This window comes from Equus asinus, chromosome 16 (assembly GCF_041296235.1).
Source record: "Equus asinus isolate D_3611 breed Donkey chromosome 16, EquAss-T2T_v2, whole genome shotgun sequence".
NCBI lineage: Eukaryota > Metazoa > Chordata > Mammalia > Perissodactyla > Equidae > Equus > Equus asinus.
In genome coordinates, this window is record NC_091805.1 from 2,046,135 (window position 1) to 2,069,065 (window position 22,931).

The 22,931-nt window shown below is 36.3% G+C and overlaps 1 protein-coding gene across 6 annotated transcripts in view; it reads right to left on the reverse strand.

The window, feature by feature from the left end:
• The window catches only part of DOCK7 (dedicator of cytokinesis 7), a 203,869-nt gene that overhangs the window by 93,881 nt on the left and 87,057 nt on the right, over window positions 1–22,931 (reverse strand). For 5 of the 6 annotated variants that reach the window (XM_044749192.2, XM_044749193.2, XM_070486407.1 and 2 more), the window contains 5 exons: window positions 14,360–14,477; window positions 11,057–11,127; window positions 7,289–7,427; window positions 6,236–6,337; window positions 580–666 (listed from right to left, as the gene is read on the reverse strand). In XM_044749192.2, coding sequence (XP_044605127.1) covers window positions 580–666; window positions 6,236–6,337; window positions 7,289–7,427; window positions 11,057–11,127; window positions 14,360–14,477 — 517 coding nt within the window. Of the gene's footprint in view, window positions 1–579; window positions 667–6,235; window positions 6,338–7,288; window positions 7,428–11,056; window positions 11,128–11,942; window positions 13,138–14,359; window positions 14,478–22,931 lie in introns of those variants that run through there. The other variant, XM_070486409.1, reaches the window with a different exon arrangement.

The window sequence follows — 22,931 nt, forward strand, 5'->3', positions numbered from 1 at the left end:
AGAGAAAGTGCAGCTGCAAGCGAGTGCAAGCAAGAGTGAGAAGCAGAAATAAGAGAAGGGTAAGACGATAGAGTGAGGCACTCAGAATGAAGAAGAAACCTTAACAGAGAGAAGTCCATGAATGCCAGGAGGACAAACATTCCAGCTAGAGGAAGAGCACAGTATAAAGTCTTTGAGGAGATTCTGGCATATTCCAGAAACATAGGAAAGAATATGGAGTAGATGATCCCTAAGAACTCTTTCCATTTGAAATACTTGAGCCTATGAGAAATAAAATGAGCTGGATGATGGTTTTTCAACTCCAATTATTCTGTTATGGACTAGAACTATATGGGGGAAAAAATCACTTAATTGTTCAAAATGAAGTCACTGACATTTTGAAAAGCAAAATGTTTGCTTTTGTTGACATTAAATGACATTTTGTTGATTTCTTTAAAAAAACTTGTAAATCTACATATTTTTAATTAACATGTAGTCCTCTAAGTCTTATAGCAGATAACAAAACTTACTTAAGTACTAGACAATATGCTCAAATCATTCAAGTAAAATTTGATCATAAAAATTATTAAAATCACTTACTTGTGTGTGGATAGATGAAACGGCAACAACTTCAACATTAAAAACACCTTTGTGATTATCTACCCATTTCATGCCAGGTAGAGGAACCTATGAAATATTAAATATAAAGATCACAGATGCTGACACTGATTATGAATTGTGAAAACAAACAAAAAAATTACAGTATCTCCATGAGAAAAAATACTGTGGAAATATATTTTTATGCACAGTAAATATATGTAAAACTTTATTTTGTTCTTTTTACAAAATCAATGTTTCCTACGAGAGAATTAAAAAGTTCAAGGAGGGGCTGGCCTGGTGGTGTAGTGGTCAAGTTTGCACACTCTGCTTCAGGAGCCTGGGAGGTTTGCAGGCCCAGATCCCGGGCATGGACCTAGTACCACTTGTCAGTGGCCACGCTGTGGTGGCATCTCACATAAAATAGAGGAAGACTGGCACAGATATTAGCTCAGTGACAATCTTCCTCAAGCACAAAGAGGAAGAATGTCAACAGATGCCAGCTCAGGGCCAATCTTCCTCTCACACACACACACACGCGCGCGCAAAGGCACAAAAAACATACACTCAAAATTCTATCTTCCCAGGGATACACCCCTTTATATCATTCCAAATCTTCCTCTATGCACAAATATTTTTATATACACCATTACATAAGCGGTATCAAACATTATTTTGAAACCTGTTTTCACATATTACATTGTGAATCTCTCTTCATGTCAATAAATTCACATCTACAATGTCATTTTAATGATTTATAATATTCTATTTTCTTTATTTCAAACACTCCTATTATGTTTTAGTTGGGCTTCAAAATATTCACAAGCAAAGTAAGCCTATGTTTTAAGGATCAGAAACCATTTGTTTCTGATGTAAATTGCTCGGAATGTTAATTAAAATCATACCATAAAAATTATTTTTAAGAGGGTACATCAACTCCCTCTATTCCTCCTGCTAAGTACAGCTAAAAACCCTGAACACGTACATAAAATAAACACACAGACTCTGAGAGGCAGAGAGAAGACTGCGGCAGGCAAGGGCCTCAGGATGCAAGGAATTATAAGGCAGTGTTTCCTGGGTTTTATTTTGGCCTCGTACATCCTGGACTAGGTGCTAGAGAAGGCAACAACCCAGAAATGCCAAAAGGAGCAGACCAAAAAAGCTCCAAGAAAAGCCTGCTTTCTCTAGCCAAAGGCAAGAAGTGTCCTACTCTGGCCCGACACAAAGAAACAAATGGCAGCCCCACCCCACCTCCATAGGCTGAGTGGGGAGCGTAGGTGTCCACCTTCAGCTGGCTGTAACATGGTGTCCCAACCTCACCCCACCCCCCACACACTGAGTGGTATCAGAGAAGACGGAGACGGGTGCCAGTCCCAGCCCAGAGGTAACAAGTACCCACCAACTGTGGTGTCAGTGGAGGTCAAACGGGGAGAGCAATGAGGTGCCCCTCCCACTCACAGTCGGGAGGTGTCAGTAGGGGCCTAGTGGGGAGCCTGAAACCCCACCTCCACCCAATAATAAGCACCCCCCAACCTAACCCCCCTGTTAAAAATCTAACGATAACTAGGTAAGAAATGCAGTATCTCTACTGAAGTAAATAATACAAGTTTTGAAACATTTTTGAAAAAAGAAAAGCTGGGGGGCTGGCCCCGTGGCCGAGCGGTTGAGTTCACATGCTCCGCTGCAGGCGGCCCAGTGTTTCGTCAGTTCGAATCCTGGGCGCGGTCGTGGCACTGCTCATCAAGCCACGCTGAGGCAGCGTCCCACATGCCACAACTAGAAGGACCCACAACGAAGAATATACAACTATGTACCGGGGGGGCTTTTGGGAGAAAAAGGGAAAAAATAAAATCTTGAAAAAAAAAAGAAAAAAAAAGAAAAGCTGGTAAATTGAAACTACTCAAAGCAAAAAACAGTACTAGCTCTTTCAACCCAAAACATTTTTATTCAGCTCGAAAAAAAGAGATACACAAATAAAATGTGAACACACACTTCTTTAAAAACAGAGGTTCTCAAAGTCCAATCTGAGGATCAGCACTTGTTAGAAATGTAAACACTCGAGCCCCAGCCCAAACTACTGCACCAGAGCCTAGGACAAGGCTCCAGCACTGGCACCACGGCAGGCTCCCAAGGCAGGCATGCTGTCTTAAAACAGCGGAACGGCAGTGTAGCAACAGGGATGGCCTGATAGCAACAACACCTCTTCAGCACTCTTCATGTGCAAGGCACCACTCCAAATGCTCTACATACTACTGCACCATTTACTCATCAACACAACCCTTTATCATAGGCATTAATTATTCTCCTCAATTTACAGATGAGAAAATTCAGGCACAGAGAGTGTCTTAGTCAGTTTGAGTTGCCATAACAAGATATCATACACTGGGCAGCTTAACGAACAGAAATTTATATGCTCAGTCTGGAGACCAGAAGTCCACAAATCAAGGTGCAACATGGTCAGTTTCTGGTGAGGCCCTCTTCCCAGCTTCCAGATGTCCACCCTCTCACTGTATCCTCACATGACTGAGAGAAAGCTCTCTGGTGTGTCTTCTCATAAGAGCACTAACCCCATCATGAGGCTCCATCCTCATGATCTCATCTACACCTAATTACCTCCCAAAGGTTCCATCTCCAACTACAATCACAACTGAGGCTAGGGCTTCAACATTTGAGTTTTGGGAGACACAATTCAGTCCACAGCAGAGAGATTAAGAAACTGACTCGAGGTCACACAACTAATTAGTGGTGGAGACAGGGGTGAAATCCTGGAAATAATGCTATACTGCCTTTTAAAAGTATGTGAAATTTTAAAAAATACACAAACAACAACAACAAATTTTCACAATCCCACACCCCCTTGAGAGCAAACTTTGCTAAATTTGGTGTATATTTTCTAAACTATTTCCCACACAATTACAGATGAATAGCTACCTACTGAGTTTAATGGTTGTTACTATATTGTTAGTTTTTATGTTTTTATTATAAATGTCCTATTGGAATATTTAAATCTATATCATTCCTCTTAACTACAGCACCATTGTATGAATGTACAAAAATTTAACTAAACATTACACTCTTGGTTGATAGCCAGGTAATTTCCATTTTTTTATTTTCTGCTAATACGAATAATCCTGTAATTTTTTCTATTCCATCCATTCAACAAATATTTACTGAAGTCTCTACATAGCTTTCTAGGTACTGGGGTTTTGTGGTAAACATAAGATTTGCTCTCAAATGCTCTCTCAACCATTTCTTGTAGAGAAAAACAAGTCAATAAGATAATTTCAGATAGTAATAAATATTAAGTAAATAAAATTGGATTAAAAATGATGGAGAGTATCAGGCATGTCAAGGAGGGAAGGGTTGAAAATTCATGGAGTGAGGAAAGAGCTCTCTGAGGAGGTGCTATTTTATATACAATTCAGATCATGAAAAGAATCCGGCTATATGTTGGGGGCTGGCCCCGTGACCGAGCGGTTAAGTTCTCGTGCTCCACTGTGGCAGCCCAGGGTTTTGCTGGTTCGGATCCTGGGCGCGGACATGGCACCACTCATCAGGCCACAGTTAGGCGGCGTCCCACATGCCACAAGTAGAAGGGCCCACAACTAAAATATAAACTATGTACTGGGAGGATTTGGGGAGAAAAATGCGGGAAGAAAAAAAAAAAGAAGATTGGCAACAGTTGTCAATCTTAAAAAAAAAAAAAAGAATCCAACTATGTGAAGATCAGGAAGAAGAACAAAGAGAAAATTCAAAGGCCTAGAGGCAGGAAAAATTTGGAAGAAGCTGCAAGTACGGAGAGTGCAGTGACGGTAGAAAATGACGCTGGAGAGGTGAAAGAGCTCAGATCATCCAGAGATTTGTAGGTCATGGGAAAAAAATCAGGATTATATTTTAAGTACAATGAAATGCCAGAGGAATATTTTATTTTGATCATAAAGAAACACTAAATCTTGATAAAATAATGCTGAATGAAAAAAGAAAGTCACAGAAGATTATATATAGCATAATAACTTTTGTTAAATTCATAAAATAAGCAAAGTAAATAATATATTCTTTAAGCATATAAATACTTCAATTAAAAAGTGGTTTTAAGGGGCTGGCCCCGTGGCACAACAGTTAAGTTCGCATGTTCTGCTTCTTGGCGGCCAGGGGTTCCCCGGTTTGGATGCCAGGTGCGGACAGGGCACGGCTTGGCACGCCATGCTGTGGTAGGCGTCCCACACATAAAGTAGAGGAAGATGGGCACGGATGTTAGCTCAGGGCCAGGCTTCCTCAGCAAAAAAGGAGGACTGGCAGTAGTTAGCTCAGAGTTAATCTTCCTCCAAAAAAAAAGTGGTTTTAAGAGACTAGCTTTCAAAACAATGTGAATGTACTTAACGCCGCAGAACTGTATACTTAAAAATGATGAAAATGATAAATTTTACGTTATGTATACTTTACCACAATTGTTCTTAAAAGGCTAGTTTCCACAGTTGAAAGGAAGAAAGTGTGAAACAGGGAGGAGCACGTCAGTGCTGTAAGTTAGTGTCAATGCTCCACCTCTCAGATTAGGTGGTAGAGGGAAGGACAAAGGGCCCAAGACACGAATGTGCTTTTCACGTTCGAGGAACATCAAAGGTGTTGTGCTATGTGGCTAGGGCCAAGTGAGTGACAGAGAACGGTGAGGAAGGAGGTCAGAGTAGTAACCTTGTATTGTTTCTTTTCCAAATAAAAACAATACATATTTGTTTGTGAATACGTTTTGAGTTCTATTCTGAAAATAAATGCCACCAGGAGAACATTCACAAGACGTCTTTCAGATTAATGTTTAAAAACAGTTATGGTCAAAGCATTAAGAGACTTTAGTAATAATCATGTAATAGTTCTCTCAAAAGGCATTCTGGGGGCTGGCCTGGTGGTGCAGTGGTTAAGTGCGCACCTTCTGCTTTGGCGGCCCAGGGTTCGCCGGTTAGGATCTCAGGTGCGACATGGCACCGCTTGGCAAGCCATGCTGTGGGAGGCGTCCCACATATAAAATACAGGAAAATGGGCATGGATGTTAGTGCAGCGCCAGACTTTCTCAGCAAAAAGAGCAGGATTGGCAGATGTTAGCTCAGGGCTAGTCTTCCTCAAAAAAAAAAAAAAAGGCACTCTGGCTTTTGAACAGTGACTACTGATTATGATTGAGATTTTTCCAACGTTTCTGTTTCTTTCAAGTCACATATGTCATTATCAAAGCTGCTAATGTCTCTTGTATTGAATGTTTATAGCTACTTTATTTTCACGTATATGATCATCAATTACAAAGATTCTAAAAAATTAATTTAAATCTGTTCCCCTTCCTCCACTCTTTTAGTGAAAAGTTGTCTACTAAAAGAAATATTCATTTATTTAAAGAAGCTTCTGCTACAATATGAAAATTCTCCAAATTTATCTTTTCTTTGAGTTTATATTCCATGTATTATTTTGGTTTTAAAATGAATATACTTACATTTTTTTAAATAGTATAAAGGCTTCTAAGCATTCTATAGAGTAATTTTAGTTATAGAAGAAAATAATATTATCACTTCATTATCTATGTACTTAAGAGTAGCAAGGTCTTATTTGAGAAAAACATCTCTGTAACAAAAAATTCATTTCATTCAATCTGAAGAATTTCAACGTGAGAGTCACTGACCTCAGGAGACAGTACAGAATAAGCCTGTGGTGGTTTTTCCAGTGAGACTGGTAGACAAAACTGCCCAGTCTTTAATCGTCCATTCTGAAGCATTGGTATCCACTTTTAAATAAAAAGGAAACAATATCAATGTAAATGTTTGCTACAAAAGTAATTACTTGGAAAATCTGTTATAAGAACTTGGTATGAGCCAAATTTGTCTCACATCACCAAACACCAAGGGGATTTAATTATGTAAGTAATCATAATAGGCCTTCATAATTTCTCTAAAGCAAAGTTTCCCTAACAATATTTTATTGAGGAGGATTGTCAAAACATTATTATTACTAACTAAATATGCAATATTGAAATCTGTAGGAGGTCTTTATTATCAAGGGAAAGTTGGTAGTAGAAAAACGCCACAAAGTGAATCAATTTTAAACTGGAATAATAGTGTTAATGTAAATAGGGAAGGAAAAATTTGATTAGATATGAATGTTGAAAACAAAACTAAAAAGTGTAAAAAATTTATTTTCCTACATTTAGCAAAAGCCATGCTACAAACTGCAAAAGACAAAAAAATGAATCAAATGTCGATTTTTCTCTTTTGGATGAAATCATGGTTTTTCTGACAAAATTGTGTGATAGCACATTATGACATCCTTCACCTTCGGTTTACCTTTGCAAGGTCAACCATAATGATTTTCAAAAATACTCAAGGGTTTTAATTGCCTTTCATCAAAGCAAAAAGGATTTTAATTGCCAAGGGTCTCTTTTAATCATTTTACAATCAAATCATTCTCTTCTGAAGAACGCTTAAAACTATTATATTTATACTGTACTCTTGGGTAAACACACAATAATCAGGAGCAACACCTAAGTGTTTACACATGTTAGTTCATTAATTACATTAGTTAATTACATCAATGAGCATTTTCTTATTATGGTGACTTCCTAACCAATGTGGGGAATCAGATGAGGAATACGCAAATAATAATGAACACCAACTAGCTCTTAAATAGTATAATTATTTTTAAGATCAAAGAACTAAATATTTAACAAAAATATACTTACTGTATATCCAACAGGAGTTTCAAGAGGAGTATTTTGTTTTTGTTGACAACTAACATGATAAAAAGTAAAAAGCAAGTGATGATGGTCAGTTAAAGTAGCAGGAAGTTTAACCTTGATTTCTTCATGAAAATCAGGAGACCTTCATACAAAAAAACAAAACAAAACAGATCAATAGTCAGTAATTTGTTCAAAATAAATAATTCTTGCATTGGTATATCTGAATAATTTTTAAATTAATTTCAGGATTCATACTTAATTTTTCTTCTAGTACAAAATATTTTTCTTTAGTCCCAAACTCTAAGTAACTAACTCCTACATCCAGATGAGAGAGCTGTAGCTGTTTCTGAAATTTCTCACCCCATTTTTATTACTGCACTGAGTAATCCTACTATTTGAAAATTCATTAATAATCACCACCTTGAAGATCCAGTGCTGAGATCTTCACTGGATTAGAAACTATATAAAAGAGGACACTAGGGAAAGGCTTTCTATATTTATAAACCAATTCTGATATGCATTACATAGAAAAAATAATACGAGTTTTTATAAGTGTATATTTTAAAGCTATACTACAGAAAAACATTTTCTATTATAGGAGTACATCTCCATATTAAGGCTAATTTGTATCATTCTTCTGTAAAACAAAAAAAGTATTTTTAAACAACTTTGTGTCAAATTGGGCTCCCTATGGAATGTCATATGTTAATTATTCCATTGCTAAAGATATAAATAATGTTACCAAAACATGGACTAGTCTATTGACTGACAGCTCAAAAAAAGAGGAAAAAAGACAAGAACATCCACAAATTGCATCTGTCCCACAGTTTAGAAGTGCTCCCAGCCACTATGAGAATACAACAAATAGCATATTTGATCAAACCAATGGCACTTTCATCTCAATGTTCATTGAGAGGGGTCCACAGGAGCATTTTTATAGGAAAGCATGGCTGTTATTTATGACATAGACTTAGAAGGGATAGAACTTAGTATCCCAAACTTCCATATTCAGTTAGTATCTCTCAGAGTTATATTCAATGAAAATGATGCAAAACATATGGCTCCAACCATCTTAAAGTGAAGGCTGTCTCACCAATTAGAGGTCTTTTTTTTCTGATGCTAATAGGTCAAATATCCTTTCATCTCAAATAAGCCTCAAAAATACTAACAGGTGTAGATTTGATCACAGAAATATTAAGTGGAATGAGGCTTTTAATACCCACAAAAAAGATAGCTAATGCTAGCTGCTAACCATCTGAGAATTTGATGATTTTGATGAATAAAAGATGCTACACATCTTATTACTGATCTCACTCATCACCACTGAATTATGAGAAAGTTGAATTTACTAGCAATGTTAGTACTGTCATTTTAATTCTACTAATGCTGAGAGTAACAAAAATAAAGACCTAGCCACAACCTGAGAAACTTTTAGAAATTATTACCTTCTTTATCAATATCTTTCCTGGTATTGAGTATTTTAGTTCATTTCTTTCCTGAAATCACATTATGTAAAGGCTTTTATGGAAAATTAAACATCTATGAATTATCCATCAATAAGTATTTTTAATTGCCTACCTTTAGGCTAAGCACTGCATTACTTTTGTGGTGGTTTTAAAGATAAACATAAGAAAGCAGTTACCCTCAAAAAATATATAATTTAGTAGAAATAGAAATAAGACACACATATATCATGGCTATGCTATAAAGCAAGAGTTGGCAAACTCTGGCCCATAGGCCAAGTCCAGTCTACTGCCTGGTTTTACGAAGCCTACAAACTAAGAATGGTTCTTAAATTTTTAAATGACTGAAAAACTCAGAAGAATAATATGCGAAATATTATACGAAATTCAAATTTCAGCATCCATAAATTAAATGTTACTGGAAGACAGCCATGTGACTTTATTGTCTATGGCTGCTTTTGCACTACAACAGCAGGGTCGAGTAGCTGCAACAGAAACCATATGGCTCACAAGGCCTACAATACATACTATTTGGCCCTTTGCAGAAAAAGTTTGCCAACCCCTGGTATAGAGCATATAAAGTTTAGTGCTTCGAGAACAGAGCTGAACAGATTAAGTTTTACATCAGGGAATTGTATTTAGGAAGAGATATATAATATGGGCCTTAAAGAATGAGTAAGAATTCAATAAATAGAGGGAATCAGTATTATAATAGAAAAAAAGATCCAAGAATGGCCCAGAAACAGGACAGTACAGTGTATGTTTGGTAATGAGGCAGAAAGAAAATCATCGAGACATAAAAGATGACTGGATATTAGAGAAAAGAACAGGGAAGGGAATGATGTCTTAAATTTTGAGTCAGAGTAACTGGAAAAATGGTGGCACCATTAAAAAAGACAGTCAGACAGAGAAAAGGTCTGGAAGAGGGTCAGGGACAAATACATGGAAATTAAGAAGGCAGCAGGGCCCTCAAATTAATACGTCCAATGAGATACTGAAAATATACATCTGTATCTCAGAAAGAAGGTTATGACTGAAAATAAAGAGCTGGGAACAATCCACATAAATGTAAAAGTAGTAGCATTTTCATTGAAGGTAACTCTAAGAAATACATGTAAGATTATTTAGGGAGAGAATATTATAGAAAAAGAGCGTTAAGAGCAAAACCTTAGTGTTTTGCATGCAATGCCTATACTTAAAAGAAATAGAAAAATTAGAGTAACTACTACAGAAAAAAACAGTGCTCAAAGAGATAGAAGGAAACTGAGAGAGGGCCGTAAAATAAAGATGAGAAAAAAGAAAAGTTTTAAGGAGGGTAAGGAAAAACCATGCTACAGAAGAGCACTGAAGAAAGACTTTTGTTTTTTTTTAAGTATAGGAAACTTAAGCTGCTGCTTGACAATAAGAGATGGAACCAATGAAGCAGGGGACTGATGATGCAAGAGAAGGGATAACTGATGGCGTCACATTCTAGAAGAGGCTGGATACGATGTTTGAGAGCAGAGGTGAAAAGATTCACATAGCACAGTGTGTGGGCTACCACTATCTTTGAAACAGAAGTGAAGGTGAAACTGAGGTGAAGAACAGAGAAGCTGATGATCTCTGGTTCGATGGCCTCAATAAACTTAACAAAGTAGGGATGGTAAGAGTAAAGCTAACAGAAAGGAGTAGGAACAAGAAGGAGGAGGAGAAAGGCTTTAAAATGGCCACTGCCAGCTGACAGAGGAAAACAGTGATGACGGAAGATCACAAAGAGTGGCAGGAGGAAGACCAGATAAAATTACTGTAGCCCCAGCATACAACAAAATAACATCAACAGCCCTGATTGGTACAATTTTGTGATTTTTCTCCAACAATACTCAATAAAAAAAAAAAAAGAAAACAGAAATTAAAGGTTATCCAAAGTTAACAATTTTCCAAAGAAGTAAAATGGAAAGGCACTAAGTCAAAGGATTAGCGGATGTGGAGAATACCACCAATTTAACTGACTAATGGTTCAAGCTTAGAAAAGAGTTAAGTAAAACTACAAAGTGTCAGGGAAAATAACAGGGAAAGACCAGAGGCCAAATGATAATCTATAACAATATAATCAAAAGAAAGGATCAGAATTTGATAGAAAAGATGTTTTGTGTCATTTGAGATGTCTATGGAGAATGTGCATCTACAGGTCAAAAATTATAACTCTGATGTTAGCTGTCTTGAATTTGCACATTCAGTGCAACAAAGCATTTGGTAAACACACTAAGGTGAGTGCTAACAATGCCACTGAGAAGTGAGTAACTTTGAAAGAAATATTTGAATTCAGTACCTGTTATGATATACTACGGCTGTATAGGCTTCCTTTGAAAATTCTGAACAGCTAGATTTACCAAAGATTACCTGTAACAAATAACAGCATGTTGAAACTTTGTTGTCATAAATGCTGGATGTTTCATATCTATGTAAGAATTTGTCTGATTTCATAACTTTGAAAACAATGGGCAAAATCAGCCCAATGAAGAACAATGTGCCTACTGACGTTCATTAATAAGTTCCAATTACTTAACTATAAATTTCTTTCCAACTATAGACCCATCTGACATTTAAACATTCAAAAAGTTTCTATCCATTACATTTATATCTATTGGGCAATAAGGTACATTTCTTTTCTTTTTCTTGAAGAAGGTGAAGAATTCATTTTAAAATCTAGATGTAGCATAGCATATGGAATTTTTACTAAGAAACATGGTTCTAGAATGGTAGCATATATCTATTATGCAAATTGATGACTTCTCCACTAACACAGCAGTCATTCTAAAATAAAAACTCCTATTTTTGATCAAGCTATGTATCCTTTGCTTCCAGTACTCCCTGCAAGCTACTCTACAATGGAGGAGGAGCTCTGTTCTTACATATGTGTTAAAAAAAATCCACCACATTAAAAAAAAATACAACACTACTTCTGGAGAAGATATAGAGGTAAAATAAATCAGTCTTGTATACCTGCCTCTTGAATTCTAACAGCAATATTGTGGTCAATTGGGGCAGCTGATTAGATAAATGGCTTAATGATGTCAAGGTCATAGCTGTGATTCCTATGTGAGATAGGCTTAAAATGTTATCTAACCATAGAGTAAACTCTTACAGCTAGCCAGCCATTTATACATGCATGAATAGGTACGTGGACACGTCACTGCACTTCCATCAACACAACTGGTAAAACAACTCGAAGTTTATTCCTTATACAAAAGGATTTGGCACCATCCCTAAATGAAAAGAACATATTAACAGGTATTTGTGTTTCTTTTCGCAACATTTCAAGCAGGTCCTTTTATTTTAAGGGGAGGTAAAAGTGTAATAATTATGACTCTCCTAGATTAAGTCTAACTTCATCAATTTGCTAAGAATATCTATGTTTTTATAAAATGTTATTCCAGTGCAGAATTATGAAGTTTATGATTTTATCATATTGACATTATATGATCAAAAAATTATCTTAGGACCCTTTGAATAGTCCTTATTTAAGAAAAACAGGCAAACACAATGTGTCTATGTTTATACATTCTTTCAAATAGGCCACTCACATAACATAAAAGCATTATATTTTCATACAACTAATACACAAGTCAAAGGAATGTAGTACCTTTATTTCTCCCTGAGAAGTTATCATTTTTCACAAGGTAACATTTATTTTCACAACACGAATGATAAAAAGTGGAAAGTGTTCCTTTTTTGACCATTTAACATGTATGTTTAATCATTCATCAACATGGACGTAGCATCAATTATGTGCCAAGCACTACAATAGGCATCAAGACATAGATGTGAGTAAGACACAGTCCCTGCCCCCAAGGAGCTCACAGTCTAGTGGACAAGAAGAAGAAATAAGCATATAACCAGAGTGATAGGGCCATAAAAGAAGGGAGAAGATGCTACGGTAGCACCAAAAGAGGGAGTGGTCAAACTGCCAGTGTGGCTGGATATAGCCAGGGTTCCACAGAGGAGGCCATATATATGCTAAGACAAGGAAGAGTTTGCAGGCAAACAATACAAACAGATTATTTTACATATACTACATCTGTCATAAGCTTAAATTCACATGGCAATTCACACATATGATAACAAAGCACCTATTTTCACAATCTAGTATCTTTTCATCAATTATGACAGCACATTCATTCCTTTAATAGAAATGAAGAGCTAGTAAAGAGCATGAAATGCTAATTTCAAGCCTCAAAAATAAATTCTACAGTTACTCAACAAATATTTACTCAGCACGTATTATATGCAAAGATCTGAAACAGCTGCCATAGAAGAATACAAAGATGAATAATTTCTGCTTGCTGCTGTCAAAATCTCTAAATGCTGATGAAACTGAGGCAATAGGGGAGAAGAAAATGTGTTGCTTTCCTGGTAAGTAGAAAATCAGAAGAAGTTGATTCAAATGAGTGACACAGAAGACTAAAATAAAACTCTGTTAACAATGCACCTATTCTTAGCTCAACTTCATTTCACTAGGGTTCTCAGAGGTTGAACATCTACAGTGACAGCTGTGTACTCATTCCATATGTTACTAACTTCAGCTGAGCCAAAAATCTATTTTCATGGAACTTGCATTTATTAGCGTCCTACAAATCCTAAATGACAATTTGGGCAGTCGAGAATCTCCCCAATCTGCCCTCAATCTACTTTTCTGACTTATCTTCCACTGCTCTGGCTCACTGGCAACTCACCACTGTACCTCTATTGAAGGACATTCTCCAAATTGAATTGCTTTCCTTCCCCCACCACCTAGACCCACTGCCATTAATATTTTAACCACCTCTGGTTTTAGTTCAGATATACCTCCTCCAGATAATACTTGCTTGTTACCTCAGCAAGGCATTCTCTCCTACCTCTGAACACCTATGCCTCTGAATCCCTATACCAATCTTCTAATAATTGGTGCATACCTTGGTTCTCAATATTGGCTGCAAAATGTAATCCCTTGGGGAGATTTAAAAATACTGATACCTGCCTGGTTCCCGCCCCCAGAGATTACAATTTTATTGGAATGAGATTCAGTCTGGGTATTGGTATTTTAAAAGCTCCCCAGGTGAGTGTAATATATAGCCAAGGTTGAGAACTACTGCCAGAGTTTCTCAGCAAAGATGAGAAGAATCATACATATTACAATTACCTGGGGAGCATTTTCAACCCACACCACAACCTCATATACTATCCATCATTTTCCATTTCCCTTACCTGGCCTTTCATTCCACAGGAGGAGACTCAGAATCACAGACGCCAAGAACAGAGAAAAGGTATCTGTGCTTTGTTAGAGCACCCAAGGCAATTCTGATCTGACACTCTTTTGAGAGTTGTTATTTTAGAATTTTATGCATTTGTCTTATATTCTCTAGATTACAAGCCTTATTCATCTTTGTATCTCTAGGAATGCCTAGCACATACCAAGTTCTCAATAAACAAAACTTCAAGTAAACTCATTACTATCTGTACAGAAACTAATACAGTTAGAACTCTGGTTTACAAGATCTCATTAATTTCCAGTTTAGAGCTGCCAAAAGTGATACCAAAAACTGTCTATATGAACCATATATGAAGTATAGGAATAGTAAAGAACATTTCTTACCGGCATGGCATTACTCGGATCCTCCCCATACATAAACTGGACTTTCACTGTTATATTTCTGGCAGAACCTTGACGGTTGGCAAAATTGAGACTCTGAGGGTATATGTAGAGAAGATTTCTGTGGAAGGCAATAGTATGCATGATAATGAATACATATCTAAAAACACTATGTATCACTACATGCCACAAAAGAAATAGACAAATACTGAATTATTAATATTTGCTAGCCACTATGCTAAGTATTTTCACATACACAATTTTATTCATCCTTAGAGCAATCATTCAAATAGATAGCAATTAAATATACCCCAATTTTGCAGATAAATTGAAGCCTAGAAAAGTTAGGTGATTTTCACATACAACCAAGTAAGTGGTAAACCTGAAATCAGAATACAAAGTTCAAAACACATGTTCTTTCCTCTACAAGAGGCTTCTTGGAAATAAATGAGTTGAGTATGGACTGAAAAACTATTAAGAAATTAAAAGACAGTTCTAATATTATTGTAGTTCCTCCAAACAAATACAAATAGGATGACATTTATATTTGCAGCTTTTGTATAAACGTGATCAAGGATTTAAGAAGTATAATAGTCCACATTATTGTTCAAAAACATGTATGACAATATGGTAGGTATAACAGTATTAGGTAGTTACGGTGAGACAACCACATATTACTCTCTGCATTTATTTGACTTTACTTCCAGTTTATGATCTTGCATCTTACACAACATTTATAGTCCCTGCCGCCAACACAGAGAAAAGAAATAATCCAAGAAAAGACACAAAAAGAGAGAGCTTAAAAAAAGAAAGAATGAGAGTTAGCTTATCTGAAGACTAGTGCTTAAAGTTAATGAACAAGATCTTTGAGTATAATAAAACCCTACTAAATCAACTGCTGGGGCAACGAAACCAAGTCTAAATTTCTGGAAGGTGGTAGGGCAATATAGAAATTTTAAAGGAACATACCCTTTGACCCAAAAACCTACCTCTAGTCTACGGAGGAAACTGTACATGGGTGTACAAATGGGTGTGTTCAACAAAATTCACTGCAGTATTTTTTATAATAGGGAATAATCACAAGTAGTAAATTTGAATTTGAAATATCAACATGAATCCAGGATGAATTTCATGTTAAAAGCATTTCCCCCCATTCTTTCTACTTAAATGGCCTAGAACAATGACTAACGTACAGTGAGTGCCCAGACTGTGGCTTGGAAAAGAACTTCCCATTCAAAGAACCACAGCTCCTTGGAGAAATGGCTGATTCCAGGTCTGGGGAGAAACTGTACAAGAACAACATCTTGTCATAACAGATAGCAAGAAACCATCAAAGACTGTTACAAGTGAATCAAAAGGACTCAGGAGCCAAGGCTGGCCCTGTGGCCTAGTGGATGAGTTTGGCCGGCTCTGCTTCAGTGGGCTGGGTTTGGTTCCCAGGTGCAGACCTACACCACTCATCGGTGGCCATACTGTGGTGGCAACCCACATACAAAATAGAGGAAGACTGGCACAGATGTTAGCTCAGGGCGAATCTTCCTGATGAAAAAAAAGACTCTGAGCCAGTTTGAATTGGCTTTTTCATTTGCCAAAGATGGGACAATTTGAACACCAACAAAGATAATAACTGCTGTGTTTGAAAGCCATTAATATGTTTGGTCCATGAGTTTATAAGTGATGCTAAAAAAAACACTTAATTGATGTCTTTTAGAGGATTGTAATGCACCAACTGATTTTGAAAACTGGCAAGTAATGGAAAAGAATCACGCATTTATTTCTGCCTCTCATATAATGACTCACTGGCTAAGCATATAGCAGATGGGGAAAAGCACTCTTCATAGAGATATACCAGGTATTAAATAAAGAAGGAATGATAGAATATTACCTTTTGGCAATGCTTAATGAGTTAATGGATTTAGGCGTTGATCATGATTGTCTACTACATGATTGTCTACTAATTGCACTAATTGCAACACGTTTTCCTCCTGATAGAAGGACACAGCACTGTTTTTCTTAAGGTTTTCTTTATTTTTTTGCTGGGAAGGATTCACCCTGAGCCAACATTTGTTGCCAATCTTCTCCTCTCTCTTTTTATTCCTTCCCCAAAGCTCCAGTACATAGTTGTATATTCTAGTTGTAAGTCCTTCTTGTTCTTCTTTGTGAGCTGCTGCCACAGGATGGCTGCTGACAGACAAGTGGTGTGGTTCTGCCCCTGGGAACCGAACTGGGCCATGGTACTGAAGTGTGCCAAACTTTAACCACTAGGCCATCAGGGCTGGCTCAGGACACAGCAAGATTTATGAAGTGATCTGGCGGAAAAAATTTGAACCTAAATATGACCGAGTCTCTAGATCCAAATCTCAGTTTACAGAAAACAGAGAGGAACATGTTTAATGTCACTAAGGGATGCCGTCAATAAAATCTAGCCTCTGTAAAAATCTGCACAAAAATAGTCCAGTTTCTTGATATAGATGCAAAATATAAAAGATTAAATAAAAACCTTAAAGTAGTTTCTTCAACAAATGTAGATGATCAAAAGACTTCCCCTCAGTCAACTAAGTACCCATCCCTTCCTCCCATAGCTTCTGTGTATCTCTCTCACAGCACTACATTGTTTTGAAATGGTCTGTTTGTAGGCATTTCTGTCCCATTAGACCGTATGTTCCCCAAGACCAGGTTTTTATTTCATCTTTTATATTTTGCATCTATATATCAATTTTTACCATGCTAAGAATCATTCTCAAGGACATCAACTATGAGAGAAGAAGAATATCGCTTAATTATTCATATGTGTTGTTCTCAGAATGGAGCCCTAAGGAACTCCAAGATTCTACAGTCAGCCAGAGGAGTACGAGCCTGCACAGAAGACTAAGAAGGCACCCACAGAGAAGGACAAGGAAAACCATGACAGTGGAGTGACATGGAAGCCCAGGGAAGAAAATACAAGAAGAAATTAAATAGTTAAATGTCAAATGCCATTCAGGGGTCAAATGAGGCAAGCACTAAAAAATGTCAACTGGCTCTAGAAACATGAAAGTCACTGATAATCTCAGGCTGAAAACACACAAAAGTAGGTTCAAGAGCAAGTAGGAGATAAGAAAATGAAATAAACAAGTAAAATTCTGAAAAGTGTACCTCAGAAGGGGAGAAAGATAATGTAAAGTTGGAGGCAAAATATGGGGATTTTGGGAAGCTTTTTAAGATTAGAAAGGTTTGAGTTTGATTAAACCCTAATGAAAAGAATCCAGTTGAGACAGAGTTTGCATACACTAGAACAAGAATGTAAGATTCCTAAAATGGTGGGAGAGACCAGGGTCCAAAGCACATGATAACAGATTGGCCTTCATTATGTTTGCAATTCCTCATTGTAACAAACATTTACTGAGTATGCAGTGTGCTAGACACTGAGAACGGAGAGATAAAAGACAAAGTCCTTGACTTCAGAGAACTCATGGTCTAGAGGGAGAATCAGATAAGTAAATAATAACGTAGCATGATAAGTGCTATGAACAAAGAATGTCACTGGAGCCCATAAGAGGAATTGAGACTAAAGAATCTGCCCACAAATTTCAACAAGAAATTTGCAAGTAGCATAGACATGCAAAACACACCATGCTTACCCCACTCAGAATCTCTGCAGTGGGATGACTACTGTCTTAGCTTTGCAGAAATGGACGTGACTGGCCCCTTTCCATCTTTCAAGTCTCAGAAAGCCTCACTTTTACCTCCTCCCCATCACATCACTTTGTTATTCTATTCACAACTCTTAAACAATATGCTTAAATAGTCCTAAATTACTTTGTTCACTTATGTATTATTTATTTCTATATCTTCTTTAATAAAGCCCAAACTCCATAAAGGCAAGGACTTTATCTACTAGCTAATTTCTATATTCCCAATGCCTAAAATAATGCTTCATATTTAATAAATGAATGAATGAATGAATAGCAGAGAATGCACACAAATGCTTAGTTACTTAATACTTGTGGGAGTTTCAATTCCAGGTTAAATGGGAATTAACTGAACATCATCTATAAGCTATGTTTGATTTCCAATATAAGCAATACAATTCAAATTCAACTTGTCTCTGAAGGTGAAAAGCATGCAATTGAATCCAGATTCTTTTCCATTTGACTGCTAACTCCACTAATAAACTCCCATTTAAACCTAGTAAGTCTTTACCTTGCACTTACTCCTTCAGAGGAATTTCAAATCAGCAGAGAGAAGGTAGATTAATGAAAAGTGCTGAGATAGCTGACTAGCCATTTAGGTAAAAAAACTGAATTCCTATCTGACCTCCTCCTCAAAATAAATTCCAGATTAATCAAAGGTTTAAAAAATAAAAATAAAACCAAAGGGGCGGGCCCCGTGGCCGAGTGGTTAAGTTCGCGCGTTCCGCTTGAGCAGCCTGGGGTTTCACTGGTTTGGACCCCGGGCACAGCCATGGCACCACTTGTCAGGCCATGCTGAGGTGGCATCCCACACAGCACAACCAGAGGCACTCACAACTGAATATACAACTATGTACTGGGGAGATTTGGGGAGAAGAAGAAGAAGAAGAAAAAAGAAGAAGATTGGCAATAGTTGTTAGCTGAGGTGCCAATCTTTAAAAAAAATAAATAAATAAAACCATAAAAGTACTAGAAAAGCTTTAAAGAAACCATATTTTATAGGGTGAGTAAGGAATTTCTCAGCATGAGCCACAAAAATCATAAGAGACAAATTTTAAAGCCTCTACAGAGCAGATGATACTATAAACACAGGTAGAAGAAAGACAACAAATTGGAAAAACACTTACATATATGACAAAGAGTTAGTATCCATAATAAGTAAATAATTCCTAAAATTAGCCAGAAAAAGACAAACTTAAGGAGCGAGGAGTTTGATGGGGGGACTTACATAATGCTCAGGAAATTCACAAAGAGAGCAAAATAGATGGCCAGCAAAATAAACTAGATTTATTTGCCTATTAGATTTATTGATATTTTTTGTCTTTGTCATTCAAAGCATCAGTAAAAATTCATGGGAAAATAGGAACTCTCATATACTCTTGGTAGGGAGGTAAATTGGCACAACTCTTCTGAAGGATTAATTTGACAAATCAACATCTATGAACTTTCCAAAATGATTTATACATGTAATATAAGCTATATATAACAAGATCCCATTTGTGTTGGAAAAAAAACTATGTTTAGCTAGTCATTCAAGGGATCTGGTATGAATGACCCAAAATATTAACAGTGAAGAGTCAAGATTTTCATTTTTTACAGGTTTTTGAAGTATCTGTATTTCTACAATAAATACTTCCAAGATAAAAAGATTTAACATTTAGGGGCTGGCCCAGTGGCGCAGCAGTTAAGTGCGCACATTCTGCTTCTCAGCAGCCCGGAGGGTTCACCGGTTCAGATCCCAGGTACGGACATGGCACTGCTTGGCAAAAGCCATGCTGTGGTAGGCGTCCCACGTATAAAGTAGAGGAAGATGTGCATGGATGTTAGCTCAGGGCCAGTCTTCCTCAGCAAAAAAAAAAAAAAAAAAAAAAAAAAAAGAGGAGGATGGGCAGTAGTTAGCTCAGGGCTAACCTTCCTCAAAAAAAAAGAAAGATTTAACATTTATTAATAGTGAACACAAAAAAAGTAAGATAAATAAAATGATTCCTTCAAAGGTCACTCATCTTCTGGATCTGTACTGTCCAATAAAATAGTGTACTAAGACGACCAAGCACTTCATACGCCCCTTTTCTAATTGAGATATGCTTAAGTATAAAACACAACCAGATTTGAAAGACTTAATATGAAAAGAGAATATAATATCTAATTAACATTTTTATATTGATCACGTTGAAATAACTTTTGATATATTGGATTAAATAAAATATACTATTAAAATTAACTTCACTTGTTTCTTTTAGTTTTTTACATGTATAACTCATACTATATTTCCACTGGAAAATGCTGCTCTGGACAAGTGAGGAAAGGGTGCCAGTGTAGTACTCTAGCATTACTCTCTAGTCAATATAAACATTTCTATTTATAAATGTGTTTTTCTCGGTTACTTTCAGAATCTTTCTACCGAATATACATATTCAAAAACAAATAATCATAGTAAAAAGGAAGACATTAAAGAGGGCACTATATTCCAAAGAGTCAAAATGCCTTATGTTTTTTTTGGAAGTTGGATCTCCCTAAGATTGCACAACCTGGGGGAGGATAAAGGACTTTGCTTGGAATTTAAACAAGGCTCCTAAATGACCTACAATTCTGTGTATCTAAGAAGTTTCCTATATTAGTTCTTAGAAACTAGAGATCCTTAGATTAGGGCCCAATTTTGCTTAGGTTCTTATTTCCTTTGGCATAAAAAATTTTACTTTTTCTAACATCACTGGTTACATTTGACCAGGGTTCTATTTAAACAGGCACAGGTCCAAGCAAAGATTAGACTCTGCCTTTAACAATGTGTACTCAGACAGGAAGCATTAAAAGGTAGATGTAAAATCATTTATAAAATTACTATTTTTATTACATTTTCCCATAGCTTGACATTCTTCTGCAGCTTATACTTAGGCCGATTATTTATTTTAATTATATTGAATAACATGTCAGACTACTATAAGAAAAAAAAATTATCCAGATAGTTCTGCCCAGAGAAAATATACTATAAACCAAGAATATGTGACCATTGCCTCTAATATATCTGTTAGTGTTACACGTGAGGAATTGTACAAATTGTGCAAAAGTGTTAATATTCTAGTAGTATAGTAACCAAAATGGAAAGAAATTCTAACACACAGCCTCTCTCTCGTATTAGTGTCCAGTTACTTTTATGCACGGAAGGGCCTACTTTTCAAATTCCTCTCTCTGAAAAGAACACCCAATATCAAAAAGGGGTGAACATCTACCATATCAAATTTTACCCTTGGAGAACTCTCATATTACGACTTTATCATTCTCTCATTCATGCAATAAATATTTATTGTTTCTCCAACATGTAAGGCATTGCACTAAAGTGCTGGCATATAAATTAAAAAGAGATCTTGCCAATAAACAGCTTATAGTACAACAGAAAAAAGAAGCTGGCCCATCTCAATTCCTCCTCAACTAGAAGGTGGATGAAATATCAGGGTCGATAGTTTTAAGTGAGAAAAGCAGACAGTTTAGTTAACAGAAGTTTCGAAATATGCCCTTTATGACCAATGATCACAGCACTAACACTTCCCTTTAAAAAAAAAAAAGGGAGAAAATTCAAATTTCCTCAGTAGTTCAACATACACTTATAATTCTATAACATGTACCAGTGGTAAGGGTACGATAAAAATGAAGAATAAGGAAATTTTCTGTTTTTCTTCTCCATTGGTGGAAGTATTTGTATATTTTTATTTACTTGCATTCTTTATTTCCATTACCAACAGAACTATTTATACGGTTCTGTACTGAACACTCAGAAAAAGTACACACAGGCTAAACAAAAGACATAATTCCTGTATTTATCAAGGTCCAAGAAACCAAAACTCAGAAAACCAGATTCCAGCAAAATTTCCCAACTTGTCATCTTAACATGAGCTTAGATAATATTCACCAATAAAATATTACAAAATGGGCATAAATGCATTGTTTGTTTCTAATTACCAAAAAATAGTTAATATATAATACTGTGTAGTGTTTACTATACAACAGGTAGTGTGCTAAGTGCTTTAAAAATACTAATTTTTAATCTTCATACAACCCTATAAAGAAGGTATTATCTTCACTTGACAGATGAGAAAAAAGAGGTACAGAAAAGCTAAGTAATTTGACCAAGGGTCACAGAGCTGAAGAAAAGCAGAAGCAGGACTCCAGTACAGCCAGCCTCTCTCCAGAGTCACGTATGACCACTGTGGTATACTACCTCTACTGTAACCACTATATCCAAAAGCTCTAAAGCCTAAATCATCAAAAGAAAGGGCCTCTATTTTATACCAGCAACAGGCATATCTAAGAATAGAAATTTAGAAATGGTTCAGTTTGTAAAGTTTTCCTTGACAATTTGCAATTAACTGAAATTCATTATGTTAAATTCTTCCCTTTGCAAAAAAGCTATTAACTTCATGAAAAATCTATTTTATGTAGGGCTGATTACACGTCCAGGTTAGAAGGTCATTTCACATGATACAGAAAATAACATTCTGGTACTTTCTATTTGCCAAACGCTGTTCTAGTGCTTTACACGGATTATTTCTCTTAATTCTCATAACCCTATTAAGTATGTACTATAACTACCCAACTTACAGATGAGGAGACTGAGGAATAGAGAGGTTAAGTAACATGCGCAAGGCCAGACAGCCAGAGCTGGCTTCTGACCCAGACCAGTCTGATTCTCAAAGTCTTAACGATTTTATTCTATTAATTCGTCAAGATAAGTCATTTTTAAAAGATTATTTTCTCAAAAAGTTCTTAGTGAACAATGAAGAGGGATAATCACTTATAACTTGTTGAAGCATTTAGTATTTTTCCTTTTAACACTAAGTTAGAAGCACAGTGAGGAACATTTATTTTTAACCATACTACTATTTTTTTGGTTTTGTTAAATTTGTATTATC